The sequence below is a fragment of the Hemitrygon akajei genome, chromosome 9 (assembly GCF_048418815.1).
Source record: "Hemitrygon akajei chromosome 9, sHemAka1.3, whole genome shotgun sequence".
NCBI classification, from domain to species: domain Eukaryota; kingdom Metazoa; phylum Chordata; class Chondrichthyes; order Myliobatiformes; family Dasyatidae; genus Hemitrygon; species Hemitrygon akajei.
The window spans coordinates 141,692,289-141,718,129 of NC_133132.1; the positions used below are offsets into that span (position 1 = coordinate 141,692,289).

The window sequence follows — 25,841 nt, forward strand, 5'->3', positions numbered from 1 at the left end:
TCTGCTGTCCACAATATGTTTTTGCTTATAGGAAGCATGAAACCAAGGAAGTTTTTTTGTATTCAGACAAGCAGACTGGATGCATCAGGTTGTCACAATTCATCTTGATTACTGCACTGTTGAATGAAAATATATTTTATTTAAGATTGGATCTTAAAGTAATTCTGGAACAAGAAGGACATTGCAGTGTATTTCACAGTACCGCTGCCGCAAAACCACTCATTTCACGATATGTCGGTGATAATAAACATGATTCTGATTCTGATCTGTGATTTTTCTGGACACCATTCTTTTATCTCATCTGCTTTTTGATTTTGTTTTGTAAATAAGCACTGTCAGGTTATGTTTAAGCTCAATGAGTCAAAGAAATGTTAATAAAATTGCTTTGCTAATGCATTGATTTTATCTGGCCTTTTCCTTAAAGATTTATCACAAATAATATACATTAGGTTTACTGGAGAATTTAATTGGGTAGTGGTAAAATATACAAATACAATATCTTAAAAAGCAAACAGAAAATACAGAAAGCAATTAGAGGGAGAAGCAGATTTAAAATTTCAAGGTTGCAGAGAAAGTGGGTAAGTGGAAAGGTCCGTCATAGGGCAGAGACCAGGAGAGATTGAATAACACTTGGTGGTGTCAGAGATGGTAAGAGTAATCCAGAGCATGTACAAATTGAAGGAGATAAATTAAATCTGACTTGCCTGAAGAGAAGCAAGAGCAAAATGATACTAAATGGTGGAAATGTTAGTGGCAAAACATGAGTGCTTGATTATCTGTCTGTGTTGAGTTAAGTCATGAAACATGAACTATGGTGAACAATCACCGAAACAAGATGCGAGCGATGGTGAAGCTGAATCAAGGGTTGAAATGTGCAGGTGCAAGGCAAAGTCAATGTGAAGTCGGGGCAAGCAGAGCGGATGAGAGGCAGATCTGAGGCCTGTCCATCTAAACTGAGATCGAGGTTTGGTCGATCTATGCACCGGCCAATTTGGAAAGATCGGATAAGGGCTGAAACATAGCTTTCTAATATCAAGCAGTAGTAAATCAAGGCAACTGGTGTTGTCTAGAAGATGTTTTACCACTCATCCGAGAGGCTTCTTCAGTTCTGTTCCCTGGTTGGGTAGTTTTCTGGCTTATAAACTCTGTGAGTTGTTTAAAGGTATAGCAATCACATGGAGGTCATTCAGAGTCAGAGGTAATGAAAGGGTGATTAGTCTCATCTTTGCATGAATTGGAGGTGTGAACTGTTGTGGAGACGTCGGGGTAGAGATGTTAGGATTGCATTGTAGCTGATAGGTGGTGTCGTACCCCCAACCCCTCCGTTCAGGGATGGGTTTTCCAGTTTTACAAAGATGGCTTCTTTAACCCCTCTTTCAAACCACTTCTCCTCCCTGTCCAAAATGTGCACATTGTTATCAGCAAAGGTCCTTGTCCTTTAGGTGTAGATATACAGCCAAGTCTTGACCTGAGGTGTTAGCCCTCCTATGTTGGGCCATCCATTTGTGAAGTGCTTCTTTTGTCTCATTGATATATAAATCTGTGCAGTTCTCATTGCTTTGGATAGCATCTACAATATTGCTCTGTTCATGTTTGGGTGTAGGATCCTTGGGGTGGATGAGTTTCTGTCTGAGTGTGTTTGTAGGTTTTAAAAACACGGGGATTTTAGTCTTTATTGAATATCCTTCTGAGGCTCTCTGAAACTCCAGCTACATAAGCAATGACTATGTTTTTTGTCTGCTTTGCTCTTTACCTCTGACTGTTAGGCTGATATCTCTGCTGGTTTCTGTTGCTGTCTTGATGAAGACCCAGTCAGGATAGCCACAAGCTTTCAAGGCTTCTCCCCATACTTGCTCTCCTTGTCTTTAGCTGTAATGTTGGCGGGCACATTCTCAGCATGGTGACGTAGTGCTTGATAACCCCCAACTTATGTTCTAATGGAGTCACACTGCATGGGTTGGTGTACTGTAAACTTCAATATCTAGATGTCCATTTTCTTTGATAAGTACTGCAGAGTCTAAAAAGGCCAATCTATTGTTGTCTACATCTTCTTGTGCAAGTTTGATGTTACTATCCACCAAGTTGATGTGCTCTGTGAAGGTTTGCACCTCATGGATTTTGATCTTGGCCCAGGTGTCATAGACATGGCTTTCTAATGATATTTGCTTACTTTTATTGCTTGCATGATTTGTTTATCTTTTCTCTCTGTACATTGAATGTTTGACCAGACTTGTTTTATGGGTTCTTTTGGTTCTTTGTTTTGTGGCTGCCTGGAAGGAGACCATTCTCAAAGTTGTACAATGCACACATACTTTGATAATAAATGTATTTTGAACTTTGAAATTTGGCTGTATGTATCAAAACACGAGATGAAATACTGTTCCTTCCACACAGTTAACTTCATTGGAATGGTGTGAGGCCTAAAATAAAAGAGATCAGAACAGTACAGAGAGAACAATTCCTGTGGAGCACTGAAAAAGGAAGGGACAATATATTGTCTGGTAGTAATATCAGAAATTACAAAGAGTAACCCTATGAGTGTAGAAGATAGTAAAGTTGGAGGCGAACATGGGGGAAATTCTGCTCTTATTCTGGTTGGGAGGAGAGGGACAAATGTAGGTGCGACAGTGTAGCGGTTAGTGTGACACTATTATAAACTGTAAAGAAAATTTATTATCAGAGGACATGTCTGTCACCATATATTACCTGAGAATTATTTTCCTGCAAGCACATCAGTAAATCCAAGAAACATCATAGAGTCAATGAAAGACCACAGCCAACAGGATGGACAACCAATATGCAAAAGACAACAAATAGTGCAAATCCCAAAAAACAGGGAAATAATAAATAAATAAACAAACAAACAAACAAACAAACATTAAATTTTGAGACCATGAGATGAACATAGCACATCGAAACCTAGAGCACAGTACAGGCCTTTCGGCCCACCATGTTGTGCTGAACTTGTAATGTACTCTAGAAACTGCCTAGAATTACTCTGCTGCATAGCTCTCTATTTTTCTAAGCTCCGTATACCTATCTAAGAGTCTGTTAAAAGACCCTATTGTATCTGCCTCCGTCGCCATCACCTGCAGTGCATTCCATGCACCCATCACTCTTTGTGTCCTTGAAAGTGAGTCCATGGATTGTGGGAGCAGTTCAATGATAGGGCGAGGAAGCTGGAAGAAGCTGAATTAAGTTATCCCCACTGGTTCAAGAGTCTGATGATTGAGGGGTAATAACTACAGGTGTCCCCCGTTTTTCGAACGTTCGCTTTACGTCAACTCGCTGTTACGAAAGACCTACCTTAGTTACCTGTTTTCGCTAACAGAAGGTGTTTTCACTGTTATGAAGAAAGGCAGCGCGTGGAAAAAAGCAGCCAAGCTCCTCCCCAGAACCGCATTTAGCCGCCATTGCTTAAACACTTGCCCGTGAGCATCTGTGCTTTACTGTATGTCGATTTATTTTGCATCCTTTAGCAAGGTGAATTCTAAGGTACCTGTATCGATAAAGCCTAAAAGAGTTTGTTAGGGTGTTGCAATTAACGTAAAACTAGACATAATTAAGCATTTCGATCGTAGTGAACGAAGGACATTGTCTGCACGTTGAATTTGCTTGCGTCCACCATTCGCACTATTTATACGCAGAGAGAGAATTTTGAAAGCTGCCAATGTTACTGCTGGTTCTGCTCGTAGCAAAGTGGTCTCTCTCAGTCGGCATCCAATAATGGATAAAATGGGAAGTCTATTGCTTGAGTGGATTGATGGGTGTACAAAGCGTGGTGTTCCATTAAGTTATCTTATACTTAAGGAGAAATCAGTCAGTCTTTTTAATAAGCTGAAACAGAAAGCACTGGAATCATTGAAATGTTCCCACAATCTATGGACTTACTTTTAAGGACTCTTCCTCTTATGTTCTCATTATTTATTGCTTTTTATTTTTTTTTTGTCTTTCTAATTGCACAGTTTGTTGTCTTTTACAAACTGGTTAAATGCCCAAGTTTGTGTAGTCTTTCACTTCTTCTATTATGGTTATTATGCTATGATGGATTTAATAAGTATGTCCGCAAGTAGATGAATCTCAGGGTTGTATATGGTGACATATAAGTACTTCGGTAGTATATTTACATTGAACTTTGAACAGCCCTCTACAGTCCAGAAAAGTCTTGTCAGAAGTGGAAACAAAGCCAAGAGACTCACCTACACAAAAATACAAGGACTGTGGTGCTGAACAATGGCAGCAAGTGACAGATTAGTCAAAATTTTTATTTTTTACCTCAAAGAGGAGGCAGTTTGCCCTTTGAAGAGCTGGAGAGCTTTACATGGATGTGTGTCTGCAGCCAACAGTGAAGCACAGTGGAGGTTCCCTGCAGGGTTGTGGCTGCATTTCTGCAAATGGAGTTGGTGACCTGGTCAGAATTAACTGAATCCTCAAAGCTGAGAAGTACAAGCAGATTCTCATCCATCACACAATACCATCAGGGAGGTATCTGATCATTCCCAACTTCATTCTGCAACAGGGCAATCACCCCAAACACACGGTCAATGTCATAAAGAACTATCTTCAGCAAAAAGAACAAGGCAACAGATGGTATGGCCTCCACAGAGCCCTGATTCCAACATTATTGAGGCTGTCTGGGATTACCTGGAGAGACAGAAGCAAGTGAGGCAGCCAAAATCCTCAGAAGAACTGTGGCAAGTTCTCCCAAGATGTTCGGAACAACCTACCAGCTGATTTTCTTATAAAACTGCACGACATTGTACCCAAGAGAATTGATACAGTTTTAAAGGCATCAATGGTCACACCAAATATTGATTTGATTTAGCTTTTATTCTGCTACTGCTTTTTAGAGTAATTTTTTTGTTATTTAGAAACTTTTCACTTCATTATCTTTGGAAACATCTTTGCATTACAGTATTATTTTACATGTGCCTAAGACTTTTGCACAGTAATGTAAATAAATTTACCTGACAGCGTTGTCATCTATGCTGAAGGAGAAACATTGGTTGAAAGGACACTGCTAGAAAATCTGCCATCATCACAACAGTGGAATGGAGAAATGGGGTGGAAAGAAATGGCATTCTTACTGGAAGCAAAGTGAGAGAAGATATAATCCACCCCTGTAGTTTTCGTTGTGGAGTAAAACTTGTTTCAGTTCCAACTGTTCTCAATTTTATTTCATAATACAAACATCTGCAGTATTTTATTTTGGACAGCAAATTTTAAAATATGTTCAGATTTTGAATCAGTGGAGAATGAAGGTGCATTTTCTGAGTAACAAGCAAGCATTCTTAATGCACAGATGTGAATAATCTTACATTTGTTGTACCAGGTGCCGCCACTGTTAAGAAGGCAATTTTCATTTTGAACCAACTGCCAGGACTAATTTTCCATTTTCCCCCCCTCATATTTGACCTCCATTTGACTTCAGTTTTACAATGATATAATTAAGATTTGGAACTGACAAATGTAGGAAATGAATCTGCATACCTAATACCATAATTTTCTGTATCTGCCTACCAACCAACTGTGATGTCTCATCACCCTGAATAATACTTAGTTTTAAATCCCATCTCAGCTAGAGTACAATGATTACTTGTTTCTTTAGAAATGAGATACTTTAAAACCTAAAGAGCAAACATGAGGAAATCTGCAGATGCTGGAAATTCAAACAACAACACACACAAAATGCTGGTGGAACACAGCAGGCCAGGCAGCATCTATAAGGAGAAGCACTGTCAACGTTTTGGGCCGAGACGTCGACAGTGCTTCTCCTTATAGATGCTGCCTGGCCTGCTGTGTTCCACCAGCATTTTGTGTGTGTTGTTACTTTAAAACCTGTTTTGTTCTGGAACATAAAACATTAGATTCCATTTGTCCTGTAAGAATTATATTCTTAAACGCTGACTAAAAATTACTCTGTTAACCTTGTGCATCTTATGTTTCTAGGCAATCGAGGAAGGGAATCTCGATGGGCTGGATCATTCTGATTTTCAACAAACTGATATTCCATTTGAAATACCGGTCCCTGCAAAGCAACATGTTTTGGTAAATTCAAAAGGAAATATCATAAGCTTGTTTATTTCTTCCTTAACAATACGTAATTCCAAATTTAAGAACCACTGCAGAATTTTAGATTTGATTTTTGTAATCATAGGTGCTTTTTCTTTTTAAGTCTGGAAGATAGTCCTGTTTATATGTTCCTTTGCTGAGCATGGGTAAACTGGGGAATGAACAGCTTTACAGAGACCTGGTTAAGAAATAGTCCCCAGTCATTAATGAAAACTGCTGTCTACCCATTGTAGTGTCATTGAGATTATTTGTATTTTATTTTTAATTGGGGCAGTTTCCATGTTCTTATCAGTTTGGGTCTCCCTGGCAGCCCAGCCAATACCATGTCTGGGCTCCAACTAGACCTGGAAATGGAGAACATCAGATCCAGGGCAAACTAAACCTGTGACCAAGCCTGCTCAGCTCTCTGGAACACAACTGGACCTAGGATCAGGAATCACACCAGCCCTGACTACAGGAACTGTTCTTAGTCTGGCTCTTGATTGGCTCCTGTTGCATTTTTTGGCTTTATGTCCTCATTCAGTTTAAAGCATAGGTGTATGGTACTGCCATCTTTGATAATGGAGACATATTCTAATGTAGCCTTCAGAAGAGAACTATCTGAAAAGAAAAGGTTTGCAGGTGTGTGAGGAGAGAGTTGGACCAGTGCTTGCATGAAACCAGTATCAAAAATAAAGACCAAATGGAAACTTTCAATTCTAAACCACACAGAATATAAGACTGAAGCTTCTTACCAGCAAGAAATGCATTTTCAAAGAGTCGTCTTTAAAGAGATGTTTCAGATAGGTTTCTTTAAATCATTGTTTCCGCCATGGCAGGTTTTACTCCTTTTGGAGAACAGGTTATTTGAACTGGAAGGAGAATGATCATTGAGGGTAGGCAGCGAAGAGATGTATCTACCTTCTGTAGTGAGTTTGCTCTCAACGATAAAAATGTGGAAACATTTTAAAAATGTTTCTTCTGAGTGGCTCTTGGCGGTGCTTTAGCTAATATGTTTGACTCTCTCACAATAAATTGTGTAGCACAGGCGTATGAGATGAACCACATTGATCTAGACACAGACACCAATACAGAAGCAATTGTGGGAAAGATTAAGGAATTGGATACTGGAGTCGTGCGTGTATCTTGCAGAGTTTTAGGGCTGGGTGAGACTACAGAAATAGTAAACAATGGGCAGAATTTCAAAATGTTGTTTGGCCATAATTTCATATAAGGCATTAAACAAGGTGTGGAAATCTTAGTGTACAGACATGGAGAGCAGAGTTTTGGAGATCTTCAAGTAATGAAGAGGAGAAAGCAGAGGATCAGGCTGGAGCACAGTGGTCACAAAACTATTGATAATGATTTCAACTGCAGATCAATAGAAAGAAGGATATTGTAGAGATGGAAATGAACAATGGGTTTTGAAACATAATCTGAAGCTTCTGAAACTTCTCCAAAAACTCTCCGAAACTTCCACCACCTTCAACGGGATCCCACCACCAAGCACATCTTTCCCTTTTCTCTTCCCCCCCCCCCCCCATTCTCCGCTTTCCACAGAGATCACTCCATACGCAACTCCCTTGTCCATTCGATCCTCCCCACTCATCTCCCTCCTAGCACTTATCCTTGCAAGCAGATATACTGCTACACCTGCCCCTACACCTCCTCCCTCACTACCACTCAAGGCCGTAAACAGTCCTTCCAGTTGAGATGACACTTCACCTGTGAGTCTGTTGGGGTCATTTACTGTGTTCTGTGCTCCTGGTGTGGTCATCTGTATATCAGTGAGACCCAACGTAGATCGGGAGACCATTTCACCGAGCACTATGCTCTGTCCATCAGAACAAGCTGACCCCCCCCCCCCCCGGTGGCCACCCATTTTAATTCCACTTCTCATTCCCATTGTGATATGTCCATCCATGGCTTCCTCCATTGTCGTGATGAGGCCACACTTATACACTTATGTTGGAGGAACAACACCTTGTGTTCCATTTGAGTAGCCTCCAACCTGATAGCATGAACATCAATTTCTCAAACTTCCAGTAATGACCCCATCCCCTTCACCATTTCCTATCCCCTTTTCCCTGCCTTACCTTATCTCCTTGCCCGCCCAATGCCTCCCTCTGGTGCTCCTCCCCCATTTCTCTTTCACCAATCAACTTCCCAGTTCTTTACTTCATTCCTCCCCCTTCAGGTTTCACCTATCACCTGGTGTTTCTCACTCCCTTCCCCCAACCTTTTAAATCTGCTCCTCAGCCTTTTTTCTCCAGTCCTGCCGAAAGGTTTTGACCCAAAACGTCGACTGTACTTTTTTTTCATAGATGCTGCCTGACTTGCTGAGTTCCTCTGGCATTTTGTGTGTATTACCTTATATTCCGTCTGGGTAGCCTCCAACCTGATGGCATGAACCTCCTCCCCTTTTCTTTCTTCCATGGCCTTCTGTTCTCTCCTATCAGATTCCCCCTTCTCCAGCTCTGTATCTCTTTCACCAATCAATTTCCCAGTTATTTACTTCACCCCTCCAACTCCCCCCCCCCCCCACTGAGTTCACCCATCATCTTGTGGTCCCTCCTCTTCTAAATCTGACTCTTCATCCTTTTTCCTCCAGTCCTGATGAAGGGTCTCAGTCCAATTATACTCTTTTCCATAGATGCTGCCTAGCTTGCTGAGTTCCTCCAGCATTTTGTGTGTGTTGCCACCATCAAAGAGATGTTTTCATATGATCTTATAAAGAGTAAGCTTAGATGCGAAGGCCCAAAAACGAGGTCCTTCAGGAACAACAGATAACACACTGGAATAAGAAAAGAACCCAGTGCAGATGATTCAACACAAATTGTTTGGACTGAAGTTGCATTCTAACTAACTTGAGGATAGCAGAGCATAATTGGAAGAGTACTGTATAGTTAACCCTGTCAAAGGTTGTAGGTAGGTCAAGAAGGTTGAGGAGGGGTTTGCATTGTAATAGTCGCATGGATACCATTTGTTTGTTTTGATACTGTGGCGGGATCACATTCACTTCACCATCAATTTCAAAGCCAATGTGCAGTCTTTGAGCTTCCATCACTTGATCTAAACCAGTATGTTCTTGCTAGGTAGGCACTTATCTTCCTTAATACTGGTTAATATGTTATTTCGGTTGCTACCAAAGATGCAGTTCTGGGCTCACTTCTGTAACTTTTGGAGCAACAACTCAGCCATACAACAAGCTAAAAGATTTAGCTATCTACTTTAATTTTTTTTTCAAATTACACCAGAATTACTTGTTTTGGTTGAGATGTAATTTTGCATAGTTTTTCCATAAGCAAAAAAACTTTGTCAAATCAGTGTTCTTGGATAAAGAACCAATGGCTAAAGATCTCAGAATTCAGCAGAAAATTTGTACCAGTTTAACCTATTTAATTTTGCAGAGACTTGCATAGCAATGCTTCATAGTATTGTTTTAAATTTCAGGATGACAGGAGGGAAGAGATTAGGGACTGGGTTCTCACTGTTTCGATGGACCAGCGAGTGGAGCAGGTTCTACCAGCTGATGAACGAGATACTTATGAAGCCTCCTTAATAGCTGTAAATACTGGCATCCGTTCTCTTCCTTGTGTAATAACAGGTGACGATTATTTCATGCTACATACATTTTTAATTGTTTGCCCTATTCAAATAAAAGATGGGAAAAAGTAATTCATGCTTTAATCACACCACTGTTAATTCATGTCTGGATTAAGTACATGATAAAGGTTTTGATAGAGGTTTACAAAATGATGAGGGGTATAGACAGAGTAAATGCGAGTAGGCTCTTTCCACTTAGATTAGCAGAGATAAGTATGAGAGGACATGGCTTTAGGGTGAAAGGGGAAAGGTTTAAGGGGAACATAAGGGGAAACTTCCTCACTCAGAGAGTGGTGGGAGTGTGAAATGAGCTACTATCTAACGTGGTAAATGTGGGTTCACTCTTACGTTTTAAGAATAAATTGGATAGATACACGGATGGGTGGGGTCTGGAGGGTTATGGACTGGGTGCAGATCAATGGGACCAGTGGAATAAAGTCTTAGCACAGACTAGAAGGGCCGAATGTCCTGTTTTCTGCGCTGAAGTGTTCTGCGGTTCTATGATAAAATTTGTTACCGCAATAATGTCTTAATACTGTACCAATTAATTGCTGATCTGACTGTCTAGGAGATATAAATGTGGTAAAGTTGCTGGATTGCTTTTAGTAGAGATGAAAAAAAAACTGGGGGGGCAGGTGGTGGAAAGCCGGGTGAGAAAATTAAGAACAATTCTACCTACTAGCTGGCTGATAAGAGGCCACTAATGCATCTATAATCTTCTTGTGCTATGTGAGGCAATTATCAGACCACATACTGCTTTGCATCATTAAGGATTTATAGAGGAAATAATATTTATGACAAAAAAACTATGATAATGTTTTGTTCCTTGGCACTCTATGCACATCACAATGTATCCCTAAACTATTTCATAGAGTAAAACAACCATTTCTTATACTGATTAACCATTCCTGCTATTATGACTCAGGTTATCCTGTACTTCGACACAAAATTGAATTCAAAAGGCCTGGAAAAGCAGCAAACAAAGATGACTGGAACAAGTTCCTCATGGCTGTGAAAGTGAGTAATTATGCAAATCGCAAAAGCATTCATGTAAATCTAAAAATTATCCCTAAAGCAATAAGTACTGTTACGTATCCCGTAACTGGATCACTTACCAGCAAAGATAGAGAGGTCTGCTGAAGTCTGATGGTACCATTTTCAAACGTTTTTATTTATAAAGGGGCACAAAAGTAAGGTTAATACAAACATTCAGATACCATAAGTCGTCACTACTCAATCTAAAGCGCAGGTATAGTAATAACCAATAAGAAATAAACTCTATCGTTGTCTAGGGGTAATGTATATATTGTCCGCTGTATATCTGAAAGTCTCTTGCGGTCACTGCAGTTCCACCAGCCGCCATCTTTGGTGGTGTCGCGTTGGTGCACTTTTGTTAGAAAGAGAGAGATTGAATGAAACAGTTACCCGGCGGGTTTGTCCAACCTTTAGGGGTTCGATTCCATCTTTTGTCTCGGTGGGGAATGGACGCTCGCTGGTGGCCTCCCCTGTAGCTAAGCCGTTCTCTCGTGGTGAGGTCGCCAATCCCAGGCAAAGAAAAGACGCACACGAACCCCACCACCGGCTGTCGCTATTAAACGCTGTCGCAGGATTTCTAGCGTGTCTTCTGGTGCGTCTGAAGGGGTCGTCCCCCCCCCAGACCCTCCTTTATACTTCCTCACGGGATCGCAGGTGTCAATTCTCTCTCAACCAGCCCACTTTGCCCGAGGGCTTTACACATGGTCTTCATGAGACAATGGTCAGGGTCGCTTTATTCTGCATCCCGGACGTGGTATTCAGCAAGTCTCTCTCTCTCTCTCTTGGGTCATTGACCCCCCCTTCACTAGGGCTCTTGCGATTCTCGCAAAGGAGGGGGTGGTATCATAACAGTACAAAATTAGGTTATTGCAAATGGTTAAATCAGGAGAGAGGAAATGGTTTAGCCAATTGTAGTCCTCATAAGAAGTTCATATTCCTGGGTTGTGACTATTTGAGCTGCTTATTCTGATTTTTTTCCCCCATTTGTACAATGATATGGAATGTATTGATTTAAAATGCTCAACTATAAGTTCATTTGGAAGTGAAAGCATTATTATAGATGTTTATGCAAAGGGTCACATCTGAATATCTTAGTTCACACACATATATAAAAATTGGTCAATCCATTTATTTTCTAATAAATAATTATTTTATTTTCAGACAACTCACAGCCCAGAGTGTCAAGATGTTTTGAAGTTTGTCAGTCAGTGGTGTGGAGGCCTTCCCAGTGCTAGTTTCTCCTTCCAGTGAAGAAGGTTATTAGATGATTACCTGTTATAAAACCATTTTCATGTGTATTTCAACTCAGTGTTGAGTGCTCAACTGGTCTGTTTCATTATTCTTTTCCATTCTGAAGACATACTTATTTGCCAAGTGATGTCGTTAATAAAATTTCTTAACTAACACAATTGAATACTTAGAATCTCTAAAAATTCTTGGCATTACAATATACTTGTAAATAATATTCCTTTGCTAACAGTTCAGTTTTAGAAAAAATTTAGGTGATATTTTAAGAGAAATCCATAGGGAATGGGAATTTTCTGTTAACCTATTGAATGCCACAATAACCCATCTTACATCACCTGTTTGACACTGTCGTTAATTCACTTCTGTGCTGTCTTAAGAATTGAAATGTAAAAAACTGGAGCTATGTGGCACAGGAACCTGCATTTTTTGGAGGAGAAAGAAAAGTTAATATTTGTGGTTAATGGCCTTTCTCTTTCTCCTCAGGGTTACTATCTGATTTGCTGTGTGTTCCCAGTTGTTTCTCCTCTATTTCCATACACTGTAAAACTACAGTATTTTGGTCTAAGATTATCTTCATGATTTTCGGAATAAGAGTGAAAAATTGAACAGATGTGTACTTTGGGTCATATGTGTATCGAAGTTGGCCATGTCATGCCCTATTAGTGAGAAGAAATCATTTCAATTACACCACTCAAGATAGATTCAGAAATGCAGATAATGTTTTTCCTTAATCTATGATGTAAATTAAGCTTATTTTTTTGAAGTTCATTTTTTTAATGTTAAGTTCAATATAAACTGCAGGAACACTAGCCTGTGTTCTTCAATTTGACAGCGTTGGTGTCAAATGTAAGTAATTGATCATCCATGCTGCAAAACAACTGAATTTTGTAGCTTTTATTTCTGTGTAAAGTCATGTTTTGTTGGGACGTTATTCTATGTATCCACTTTATTTCTGTGGATACGTACTGTAGAATAACATAAAATGTAACACTCTTTATTAATTTTGGGGATCATAAAGAAAATGAAATGACAAATGTGACTAACTTCTACAAGCTGGTTATCATTAAAGTAAGAGTTTCTTGAAGTTGTCCATGTAAGGAAGTCCATAACTTAAAATTTGTGTTGCAAATCTTTGCTAATTCCTCCAAGACCCCTGAATACAACCATTATCTCTTTGAATGCAGGGTCCAAATGGTATAGTAATACCATTTAAGTTGTTTGAGGATATATTTAGATATTTGATATGATCAAAACTTATTATCAATTAGCTTTATTGAGATTGCCACCAATGTTACCTTGTTAATGGGTACCATTATGTACTTGTTTTCTACTTATTTTTGTATTACAATTCATTTATTCCCATTAAATTTAATCTTACACTTCTTTTAACAATCTATAAACGTTATTTAAAAGCAAATTGTCCTGATGCTCTTTATTTTCTTCAGTATTATGGATGGTATTCTAATCTGAGAAATCCGATTTTAATCAAGAGAAGAAGAACACCTACTCAGATAAGGGATCTATCATTTCATTGCATTCTGAAATCAATTGCACAATTTGAAGTCTGGATGCTCCACAGAAATCCAAGGCTGTTGATTAGCTCAATTGTTAAACTTATTCTGCTCTATTACTCCTTTGGAGAAAAACTACCTCAATCAAAAGTTATTCATAACTCAAGTCAGCTTCCCGGGCAACTTAAAAGATGTCAAAAAAGCTGCACTTGGTGTTAATGGGATAAATAGTGTCCATATCTTTACTTAACATTAATTCCTACTTTTAAAGTTATTCCCGTATACTGCCATGTTGTAGTCTGATGAATAATATGTTCCTGTTCTGAAAAGTTTTCTTCTAAATTGTCATTTATGTTTAATGATGAGTTATGATGTTGTTAGATTCATGGCCGTTCAACTTGTACTCCCACATCTCCCCAAAAAAGCACCTGTGCTATATTTGTTGTTTTTTCCACAAACTATACCATGTATTTTCATAGTCTCTGAACATTAACTTGGAACTTGAAAAGCAACTTTAAGCTACAAAGGACTTACTTGCAGCTATGTTTTATAATACACTTCTAAATGACAACAAAGAAAAGACACAAACAAGAGAAAACACGAGGAAATCTGCAGATGCTGGAAATTCAAACAACAACACACACAAAATGCTGGTAGAACACAGCAGGCCAGGCAGCATCTATAGGGAGAAGTGCTGTCAACGTTTCGGGCCGAGACCTTCAAGGGTCTCGGCCCGAAACGTTGACAGTGCTTCTCCCAAACAAGAGAAAATCTGTTACTGTGGGGAAAAAAATTCAAGTCATATAACAATAGAATGCATGTGAAATTGTGATAGTAACACAAAAACTGGAAATTGCAGTTCCTGTCTGTTAATGGCACTACTTACAAAATTTTCAAAGTCCAAAATATGCCTCATAAGCTGGTAGAAACCTATAAATGAAAAGTCCATGAAACAAGAGCATGGGAGATAAATTAAAGAACGCTGAATGTTTATAAAGCCATTGCTCATCCCGCCTTTAAATCCTGATTGAAATAAATGCTAAAGAAACAGTTAGATACATCAGTAAGTTTGGCTTTAATCACATTTTCAGTTTGAGAATGAAATGGAAAAAGTTTTTGATCGAGGCACGACTGAGCAGGCATGTGGATGTCAGCGAGTTAGACCGGCGGGAAGAATTTAAAAAGAAGACAGATTTATAGAGCGGGCGCCAGGGTAGAGGGAGTCAGAGTAGGAGGGCTTTGGCTCTACGGGACTTAGGCAATAACAGGTTGAGGCGAAGAAAAGTTACTTGTGAAGAATAGGAATTGGAAGTATGTCTGAGAGGCCAGTGTTCTGTACTGGGTGTCGGATGTGGGATGTCCGGGAGACTCCCAGTCTGCCGGTCGGCCACATCTGTGCCAGGTGCGTCAAGCTGCAGCTCCTTAGGGACCGCGTTAGGGAACTGGAGATGCAGCTCAATGACCTTTGTCTGGTCAGGGAGAGTGAGGAGGTGATAGAGAGGAGCTATAGGCAAGTAGTCACACTGGGGCCTCAGGAGACAGAGAAGTGGGTAAGTCAGGAGAGGGAAGGGCAAGAGTCAAATACCAGAGAGTACCCCTGTGGCTGTCCCCCTTAACAATAAGTACTCCTGTTTGAGTACTGTTCGGAGGAACAACCTACCTGGGGGAAGCGACAGTGGCCGTGCCTCTGGCACAGGGTCCGGACCTGTGGCTCAGAAGGGTAGGGAAAGGAAGAGGATGGCAACAGTGATAGGGGACTCTGTAGTTATGGGGTCAGACAGACAATTCTGTGGATGCAGAAAAGAAATACAGATGGTAGTTTGACTCCCAGGTGCCAGGGCCCAAGATATTTCTGATCGTGTCCAAGATATCCTGAAGTGGGAAGGTGAACAGCCAGAGGTCGTGGTACATATTGGTACCAAAGACGTAGGCAGGAAAAGGGAGGAGGTCCTGAAATCAGACTACTGGGAGTTAGGAAAGAAGCTGAGAAGCAGGACCACAAGGATAGTAATCTCAGCATTACTGCCTGTGCCACGCCACAGTGAGCATAGGAATAGAGTGCAGTGGAGGATAAATGCATGGCTGAGGGATTGGAACGGGAGCAAGGCTTCAGATTTTTGGATCATTGAGACCTCTTTTGGGGCAGGTGCGACCTATACAATAAGGATGGGTTGCACTTGAATCCCAGTATCCTGGCAGGGCAGTTTGCTAGGGCTACTGGAGAGAGTTTAAACTAGAATTGCTGGGGGTGGGAACTGAACTGAAGAGATGGAGGAAGGGGCGGTTGGCTCACAAATAGAGAAAGCTTGGAGACAGTGTGAGAGGGAGGATAGGCAGGTGATAGAGAAGGGATGCATTCAGACTGATGGTTTGAGCTGTGATTATTTTAATGCAAGGAGTATTATGAACAAAGCAGATGAGTTTAGAGCATGGATCAGTTCTTGGAGTTATGATGTTGTGGCCATTACAGAGACTTGAATGGCTCAGGGGCAGGAATGGTTACTTAGAGTGCCAGGCTTTAGATGTTTCAGAAAGGACAGGGAGGGAGGCAAAAGAGGCAGAGGTGGGCACTGCTGATCAGAGATAGCATCACAGCTGCAGAAAAGGAGGAAGTCTTGGAGGGATTGTCTACTGAGTCTCTGTGGGTGGAAGTTAGAAACAGGAAGAAGGAGTCAATAACTCTACTGGGTGTTTTTTTATAGACCACCCAATAGTAACAGGGACATCGAGGAGCAGATAGGGAGACAGATTCTGGAACGGTGCAATAATAACAGGGCTGTTGTGATGGGAGATTTTAATTTCTCCCAAGAGCAAAGGGTTTAGATGGGGTGGAGCTTGTTAGGTGTGTTCAGGAAGGTTTCCTGACACAATATGTGGATAAGCCTACAAGTGGAGAGGCTATACTTTTTCTTTTTACAATAGGTGCAGAAGTAGACCATTCGGCCCTTCGAGCCTGCACTGCCATTCTGAGATCATGGCTGATCATCTACTATCAATACCCTGTTCCTGCCTTGTCCCCATATCCCTTGATTCCCCTATCCATAAGATACCTATCTAGCTCCTTCTTGAAAGCATCCAGAGAATTGGCCTCCACTGCCTTTCGAGGCAGTGCATTCCAGACACCCACAACTCTCTGGGAGAAGAACTTTTTCCTTAACTCTGTCCTAAATGACCTACCCCTTATTCTCAAACCATGCCCTCTGGTACTGGACTCTCCCAGCATCTGGAACATATTTCCTGCCTCTATCTTGTCCAATCCCTTAATAATCTTATATGTTGCAATCAGATCCCCTCTCAATCTCCTTAATTCCAGCGTGTACAAGCCCAGTCTCTCTAACCTCTCTGCGTAAGACAGTCCGGACATCCCAGGAATTAACCTCGTGAATCTACGCTGCACTTCCTCTACAGCCAGGATGTCCTTCCTTAACCCTGGAGACCAAAACTGTACACAATACTCCAGATATGGTCTTACCAGGGCCCTGTACAAATGCAAAAGGATTCCCTTGCTCTTGTACTCAATTCTCTTTGTAATAAAGGCCGACATTCCATTAGCCTTCTTCACTGCCTGCTGCACTTGCTCATTCACCTTCAGTGACTGATGAACAAGGACTCCTAGATCTCTTTGTATTTCTCCCTTACCTAACTCTACACCGTTCAGATAATAATCTGCCTTCCTGTTCTTACTCCCAAAGTGGATAACCTCACACTTATTCACATTAAACGCCATCTGCCAAGTATCTGCCCACTCACCCAGCCTATCCAAGTCACCCTGAATTCTCCTAACATCCTCATCACATGTCACACTGCCACCCAGCTTAGTATCATCAGCAAACTTGCTGATGTTATTCTCAATGCCTTCATCTAAATCGTTGATCTAAATTGTAAACAGCTGTGGTCCCAATACCGAGCCCTGTGGCACCCCACTAGTCACCACCTGCCATTCCGAGAAACTCCCATTCACCGTTACCCTTTGCTTTCTATCTGCCAATCAGTTTTCTATCCATGTCAATATCTTCCCCCCAATGCCATGAGCTCTGATTTTACCCACCAATCTCCTATGTGGGACCTTATCAAATGCCTTCTGAAAATCGAGGTACATTACATCCACTGGATCTCCCTTGTCTAACTTCCTGGTTACATCCTCGAAAAACTTCAATAGATTAGTCAAGCATGATTTGCCTTTGGTAAATCCATGCTGGCTCGGCCCAATCCTATCACTGCTATCTAGATATGCCACTATTTCATCTTTAATAATGGACTCTAGCATCTTCCCCACTACTGATGTTAGGCTGACAGGACAATAGTTCTCTGTTTTCTCCCTCCCTCCTTTCTTAAAAGCTGGGATAACATTAGCCATTCTCCAATCCTCAGGAACTGAACCTGAATCTAAGGAACATCGGAAAATGATTACCAATGCATCTGCAATTTCCAGGGCCACCTCCTTTAGTACCCTAGGATGCAGACCATCTGGACCTGGGGATTTGTCAGCCTTCAGTTCCATCAGTCTACTCATCACTGTTTCCTTCCTAATGTCAATCTGTTTCATTTCCTCTGTTACCCTATGTCCTTGGTCCATCCATACATCTGGGAGATTGCTTGTGTCTTCCCTAGTGAAGACAGATCTAAAGTACTTATTAAATTCTTCTGCCATTTCTCTGTTTCCCATAACAATTTCACCCAATTCATTCTTCAAGGGCCCAACATTGTTCTTAACTATCTTCTTTCTCTTCACATACCTAAAAAAGCTTTTGCTATCCTCCTTTATATTCCTGGCTAGCTTGCATTCATACCTCGTTTTTTCTCCCCGTATTGCCTTTTTAGTTAAGTTCTGTTGTTCCTTAAAAATTTCCCAATCATCTGTCCTCCCACTCACCTTAGCTCTGTCATACTTCCTTTATTTTAATGCTATGCAATCTCTGACTTCCTTTGTCAACCACTGTGGCCCCTTTCCCCCCTTTGAATCCTTCCTTCTCCGGGGGATGAACTGATTTTGCACCTTGTGCATTATTCCCAAGAATACCTGCCATTGCTGTTCCACTGTCTTTTCTGCTAGGATATCCGTCCAGTTAACTTTGGCCAGCTCCTCCCTCATGGCTCCATAGTCTCCTTTGTTCAACTGCAACACTGACACCTCCGATCTGCCCTTATCCTTCTCAAATTGCAGATAAAAACTTATCATATTATGGTCACTACCTCCTAATGGCTCCTTTACTTTAAGATCGCTTATCAAATCCTGTTCATTACACAAGACTAAATCCAGAATAGCCTTGTCCCTGGTTGGCTCTTGTACAAGCTGTTCCAAGAATGCATCCCATGGGCACTCTACGAACTCCCTATCCTGGGGTCCAGCACCAACCTGATTCTCCCAGTTCACCTGCATGTTGAAATCCCCCATAACTACTGCGACATTACCTTTGCCACATGCCAATGTTAACTCCCTATTCAACTTGCATCCAATATCCATACTACTGTTTGGTGGCCTGTAGACAACACCCGTTAGGGTCTTTTTGCCCTTACTGTTCCTCAGTTCTATCCACACAGACTCTACTTCTCCTGATCCTATGTCCCCCCTTGCAAAGGACTGAATCTCATTCCTCACCAACAGGGCCACCCCACCCCCTCTGCCCACATTTCTGTCCCTACGATAGCACGTATACCCTTGTACATTCATTTCCCAGGTCTGATCTCCCTGCAGCCATGTCTCCGTTATCCCAACAACATCATAGTTACCCATTCGCACCTGAGCTTCAAGCTCATCCGCCTTATTTCTGACACTTCGTGCATTCCGATATAGAATTTTTAGCCCATTTCTCCTCTCTCTGTTTAAATCGCTGCCTATTGTGCTTAACCCAGCTCCCTGAAATCCCTTCGGGCTATACGCCCCTTGAATTTTGTTGTCCTTTCTAAATTTACTTATTCTTTCAGCACATTTAACTCCATGTTCCATCAGACCATCCCTCTGTACATGTGTCCTCCTTATCACTTGTTCCGCCTCACCTTTCTCTACTACACACTTAATATTCCGGAACCTGTCCTTTATTCTTCATCTCGCTATCCTCTCTCGCGTTCTGGATCCCTGCCCCCTGCAAATTTAGTTTAAACCCCCCCCCCCCCCCCCCCGAGAAGCACTAGCAAACTTTCCTGCAAGAATGTTAGTACCGCTCCAGTTCAGGTGTAAACCGTCCCATCGGAACAGATCCCACCTTCCCTGGAACAAAGCCCAATTATCTAAAAACCTGAAGCCCTCCCTCCTGCACCATCCTCTCAGCCACGTATTAATCTTTATAATCCTTCTGTTCCTTGCCTCACTCGCACGTGGCACAGGTAGCAATCCTGAGATTGTTACCCTGGAGGTCCTGCTCTGAAGTTACAGAGAAAGGTTGAACAAGTTAGGTCTTTATTCTTTGGAGCGTAGAATGTTGAGGGGGGACTTGATAGAGGTATTTAAAATTATGAGGGGGATAGATTGAGTTGACGTGGATAGGCTTTTTCCATTGAGAGTAGGGGAGATTCAAACAAGAGGACATGAGTTGAGAGTTAAGGGGCAAAAGTTTAGAGGTAACGCAAGGGGGAACTTCTTTACTCAGAGAGTGGTAGCTGTGTGGAACAAGCTTCCAGTAGAAGTGGTAGAGGCAGGTTCGATATTGTCATTTTAAAAAAAATTGGATAGGTATATGGAGAGGAAAGGAATGGAGGGTTATGGGCTGAGTGCAATTCAGTGGGACTAGCTGAGAGTAAGCATTCGGCACGGACTAGAAGGGTCGAGATGGCCTGTTTCCGTGCTGTAATAGTTATATGGCTATATGTAGGACTGCAGTCAGACCCCACTTGGAGTACTGTGCTCAGTTCTGGTCACCTCACGACAGGAAGGATGTGGAGACCATAGAAAGGGTGCAGAGGAGATTTACAAGGATGTTGCCTGGTTTGGGGAGCATGCCTTATGAGAATAGGTTGAGTAAACTTGGACTTTTTTCCTTGGAGTGACGGAGGATGAGAGGTGATCTGATAGAGGTATACAAATGTTTGTATAAGATGATGAGAGGCAGTGATCATGTGGATAGTTAGAGGCTTTTTCCCAGAGCTGAAATGGCTAACATGAGAGGGCACAGTTTTAAGGTGCTTGGAAGTAGGTACAGAGGAGGTATCAGGGGTAAGTTTTCTAACGCAGAGTGGTGAGTGCGTGGAATGGGCTGCTGACGACGGTGGAGGAGGCAGATACAATAGGGCCTTTTAAGAGATAGGTACATGGAGCTTAGAAAAATAGAGGGCTATGGGTAATTCTAGGTAATTTCTAAAGTAAGGGCATGTTCGGCATAGCATTGTGGACCAAAGGGCCTGTATTTGTGCTGTAGGTTTTCTTTGTTTCTATATTTCTATGGAAATCTGTAACACTATTTCACTTAACAAGATTGTCAGTGACAAGATGAGTAATATTACATTTTGGTCTATTACTACCATGTCATATCTCCTTTGTTATGTGCCATGTCATATGACCATGAATGTTCTTGGCAAATTTTTCTACATAAATATTTTGCCATTCCCTTCAACTGGGCAGTGTCTTTACAAGGTGGTTGACCCCAGCCATTATCGGTTATGTGACCTAGCGGCAATGGTCACATAACCAAGATGGGGTCTAACTTCCAATTTAAGATGGCGCTGGCAAATGCGTGCTACAGCTCATGGGTAGTTGAAAAGGCAAGCAATTCAACTAAAAACATGACTGATGACACCTTTTCTGAAGTAAATTGTGATAAACTATCACTGCAAACAATGAAAAAGCAAGTGGAGTTGAAGCTGATTGGAAGGATGGGCCACGTAGGTGATTGCAAAGCCAAGGCGCAACGTGTTCACGGGGTTGCAGACGGAGTTGGTATCACCGTCGTTGTTGGAGTGAACAATTTGGAGAGGGGTTGCTGTGGAACAGGTTCGATGCCCGTCCATCTAACCCGGCGGTGAGGTTGGATTGCTCCAATTTGGTGAGATTGAAAACAGCTTTGAGCTGTGCAGCCTGAGCGTGTTTCTGTGCTGGGATCCAGGTCCTAGAGCGAGGCACTACCAGGTGCTTGGACAACTTAAATGCTGGTCCAGATAGACTGGAAGCCGAGTGTTGCGACTGGAGGTGAAGGCCGGGCTGATTTTGCTCTCTCTCTCGCAACGTTCACTCCTCTCTGCTGAGGCTGTGTACTGCTCCAGCGGCGGTTGTCTCTGCGAGTTTTGTGGTGTTTATGCCCGCTAACGAGATGAACTGAGATTTAGGCTTGGGCCTACTCCGGCTGCTCCAGGGAGTGAATTTAAGGACTCAGTCTGGTTTGGAATGCTATCTTTTTTTTTGGGGGGGGGGTCCCCTCTTCTCAGCACAGTGGTTATAGTTTTTTTTTAAATTGGGTTTTTCGGGCTCCTTGCTTTGTTGCTGCCTGTAAGCAAACAAATCTCAAGGTTTGAAAATATTCTTTGAATCTTTGACTTATGTTATGCACCTGCTCATACAACCATCCACCACTTGTTTCCTTGGCTTCAAGTGACCCTGATCGGGGGCCTAAGCAGGTGCTACACCTTGCCCAAGGGTAACCTGCAGGCTAGCAGAAGGAGAGAGCACCTTACACCTCCTTATCTCCACCCCACTACCCATCATGCTTTGGGATCAAAATAATCCACAGCCAGCAAGATACACAAAGCTGTGTAGAGGTATGACATGGAAATGGGCCCTTAACAGCTGTAATCTGCACCAATCAGCAACCACCTATTTCAGATTTATCCTATTTTTATCCCATTACTTTCTCACCACATTCCCATCAACGCCCCCAAATTCTTTTACTCACTTATACACTCAGGGCAAAGTTGAGTGGCCAATTAACCCACCAACTAGCACGTCTTTGATTTGGGAAGGAAACTGGAGCACCCGGAGAAAATCCATATAGCCTCGGTATGACACATTAACTCCACACAGACAGTATCTGGGGTCAGCTTTAACTCAAGGCTTTAGCACTGTGAGGCAGGGTCTCTACAAGCACCACCATTGTGCTGTCCAGCTATCTATAGCAAAGTGCTAAATGCAATGAAATGACAGAACAAATACTCAAATTAGGCCAATACTCTTTCAATTCTAAAAACTTTTACCATTGTGAGCAAACAATAATTGAAGACTTTTGTATTCAGACTCCTTTGAACTAGGACCTTTATATGAATAATATCCTTCTGTTCACGATTTGTGATTCCCATCCATGTAAGCATTGGAGAAGATTGCCACCTACATTGAAGTCATAGATCTGTGATTTTTTTTTAAACACACTCTCTTTGCAATTTTTGAGATGCCAATTTTTGCTAACAGTCTTGTCTAAAAGTCCCTTATGGATTTTCAGATTGTTCATACAAAACAAAGTAAGGATGATTATAGAAAATCATCCAAATCCTCACCGATCCCTTCTCAAGAGTGAAGCCATCATTTGAAAGGAGACAGGCCATTTTCTTTGTAGAGTTAAATGATAGATAGATAGATAGATAGATACTTTATTCATCCCCATGGGGAAATTCAACTTTTTTCCAATGTCCCATACACTTGTTGTAGCAAAACTAATTACATACAATACTTAACTCAGTAAAAAATATGATATGCATCTAAATCACTATCTCAAAAAGCATTAATAATAGCTTTTAAAAAGTTCTTAAGTCCTGGCGGTAGAATTGTAAAGCCTAATGGCATTGGGGAGTATTGACCTCTTCATCCTGTCTGAGGAGCATTGCATCGATAGTAACCTGTCGCTGAAACTGCTTCTCTGTCTCTGGATGGTGCTATGTAGAGGATGTTCAGAGTTATCCATAATTGACCGTAGCCTACTCAGCGCCCTTCGCTCAGCTACCAATGTTAAACTCTCCAGTACTTTGCCCACGACAGAGCCCGCCTTCCTTACCAGCTTATTAAGACGTGAGGCGTCCCTCTTCTTAATGCTTCCTCCCCAACACGCCACCACAAAGAAGAGGGCGCTCTCCACAACTGACCTATAGAACATCTTCAGCATCTCACTACAGACATTGAATGACGCCAACCTTCTTAGGAAGTACAGTCGACTCTGTGCCTTCCTGCACAAGGCATCATGGTGATCAGAATACATTGATGAAAGTCATGACAAACAGATTAACACTTCTACGAGGGGTGATTGATAAGTTTGTGGCCTAAGGTAGAAGGAGTCAATTTTAGAAAACCTAGCACATTTATTTTTCAACATAGTCCCTTCCTACATTTACACACTTAGTCCAGCGATCGAGGAGCATATGGATCTTGGACTCCAGAAAGTGTCCACAGTAGGGGTAATTTAAAAGTTTGTGGCCTAAGGCAGAAGGAGATGAGTTATACAGCTCTCATTACATGCACATGCAGTTCAACTCTTTGAGTGATTATGCAGAAAGTTTGGTTAATAACTCGTCAGGGATGATTGATAAGTTTGTGGCCTAAGGTAGAAAATGAGTTATTAACTTCAAACTTTCTGCATAATCATTCAGAGTTAACCTGTATAACTCATCTCCTTCTACCTTAGGCCACGAATTTATCAATCACCCCTGCTGTGGATACTTTCTGGAGGTCCAAGATCCGTATGCTCCACAACCGCTGGACTAAGTGTGTAAATGTAGGAGGGGACTATGTTGACTATGTTGAAAAATAAATGTGCTAGATTTTCTAAAATTGACTCCTCCTACCTTAGGCCACGAATTTATCAATCACTCCCGTAGGAACAAGAGAGGTTAAAAGTTCTAATGGAGCCATAGAAGATGTTGGAATCATTTAAACTATAATGAGGAACCTTTTGTTGCAGGAATCAGTTAACATATACTTGTAATTATTAAGATTGCTCAAAATATCTCAGCTAGGTCTCAATATTGGTTGCATTAAAACATTTCTTATTTTTACAGTAAAGAAGGAGGCCATTTGGCCAATCCATTCCCTGTTGACTCTCAGCAGAGAAATCCCAATAGATCATAAGACCATAAGATATAGGAGCAGAATTAGGCCATTTGTTCCATTGAGTCAACACTGCCATTTCATCATGGTCGATCCAATTTTCCTCTCGGTCCCATATCCCTTCATACCCTGACCAATCAAGCCTCTATCAGCCTCTGCCTTAAATATACATAAAGACCTGGCCTCCACAGCTGCCTGTGGCAAAGAATTCCAGCGATTCACCGCTTTCTGGCTAAAGAAGTTCTTTCTCACCTCTGTTCTAAAAGGATGCCCCTTTATTTTGAGGCTGTGTCCTCTAGTCTTGGACTCTCCCCCCAGAGGAAACATCCTCTCCACATCCACTCTATCAAGGCCTTTCACCATTCGATAGGTTTTCAATGAGGTCACCCTTCATTCTTCTGAATTCTAGTGAATTAGTCCTAGCACTTACTGTATCTCTTTATTTCTTTATACACTTTTGCTGGTGTGCCTATCAATTTTTAATCCTAAGTACTCCAAACATGTTACTGTTACCTCAAGTTAATTTCTTACTGCCCTGTGAAATAGAATTTCAGAACTGTCTGGTGGAGAGTACATTAATTATGTAAATTAGCTGATTAAATCATACAATTACAAGATGTCTTATCGACTGTAACAGCCTATAAATTCCATTACCACTAAATATTTTATACCAACAAAAACACTGGTCTTTTATTCATAAATATATGTTATAAAATCATATTAAAAATCCAGGAAATTAGGTTAAAACCTATTCCTTTAGAATAAGAATCAGGTTTATAATCATTGACATACATGGTGAAATCTGTTATTCTATTGCAGCAGTACAGTGGAAGACATATAAAGAGTTTCTATAAATTACAATAAAATAAATAAATATTGGAAAAGAGGAATACTGAGGAGGTGTACCTACATAAATTCATGGACCTTTCAGAAATCTGATCGCAGAGGGGAAGAAGCTGTTCCTAAACATTGAGTGTGGATTTTCAGGATCCTGCACCTCCTCTCTGATGTAGTAACAAGAAGAGGGTCCTTTATGATGGATTACCCCTTCTTGAGGCACTGCCTTTTGAGATGTCATTGATGATAGAGAAGCTTGTGCCCATGATGGGGCTGGCTGAGCCTACAACCTTTTTCAACCTCTTTCAGTCCTGTGCATTGGAGTTTTCATACCAGGCAGTGATGCTCTCACAATACTTTAGAAACTTGCTAGACATACCAAATCTCCTTAACCTCCTAATGAAGTATGCCATGCATTTTTGTGATTACATTAATGTGTAGGGCCCGGGATAGGTTCTATAAGATGTTGACACCCAGGAACTTGAAGCTGCACACCCTTTTCACCACTCAGCTCTCAATGAGGACTAGTGTGTGTTCTGAAGACTTCCCTTTCCTGAAGCCCACAATCACTTCCCTGGTCTTCCTGACATTGAGTGCAG

The 25,841-nt window shown here is 41.4% G+C and overlaps 1 protein-coding gene across 2 annotated transcripts in view; it reads left to right on the top strand.

Moving 5' to 3' along the window:
* The window catches only part of ift172 (intraflagellar transport 172), a 184,771-nt gene extending 171,414 nt beyond the window's left edge, over positions 1–13,357 (top strand). Inside the window, exons 45-49 of one of the 2 annotated variants that reach the window (XM_073057151.1) lie at positions 5,950–6,048; positions 9,505–9,658; positions 10,583–10,674; positions 11,854–11,948; positions 12,424–13,357. In XM_073057151.1, coding sequence (XP_072913252.1) covers positions 5,950–6,048; positions 9,505–9,658; positions 10,583–10,674; positions 11,854–11,943 — 435 coding nt within the window. In that variant the 3' untranslated portion in view covers positions 11,944–11,948; positions 12,424–13,357. Of the gene's footprint in view, positions 1–5,949; positions 6,049–9,504; positions 9,659–10,582; positions 10,675–11,853 lie in introns of both variants that reach the window. The other variant, XM_073057150.1, reaches the window with a different exon arrangement.
* The last annotated feature ends 12,484 nt before the right edge of the window (positions 13,358–25,841 follow it).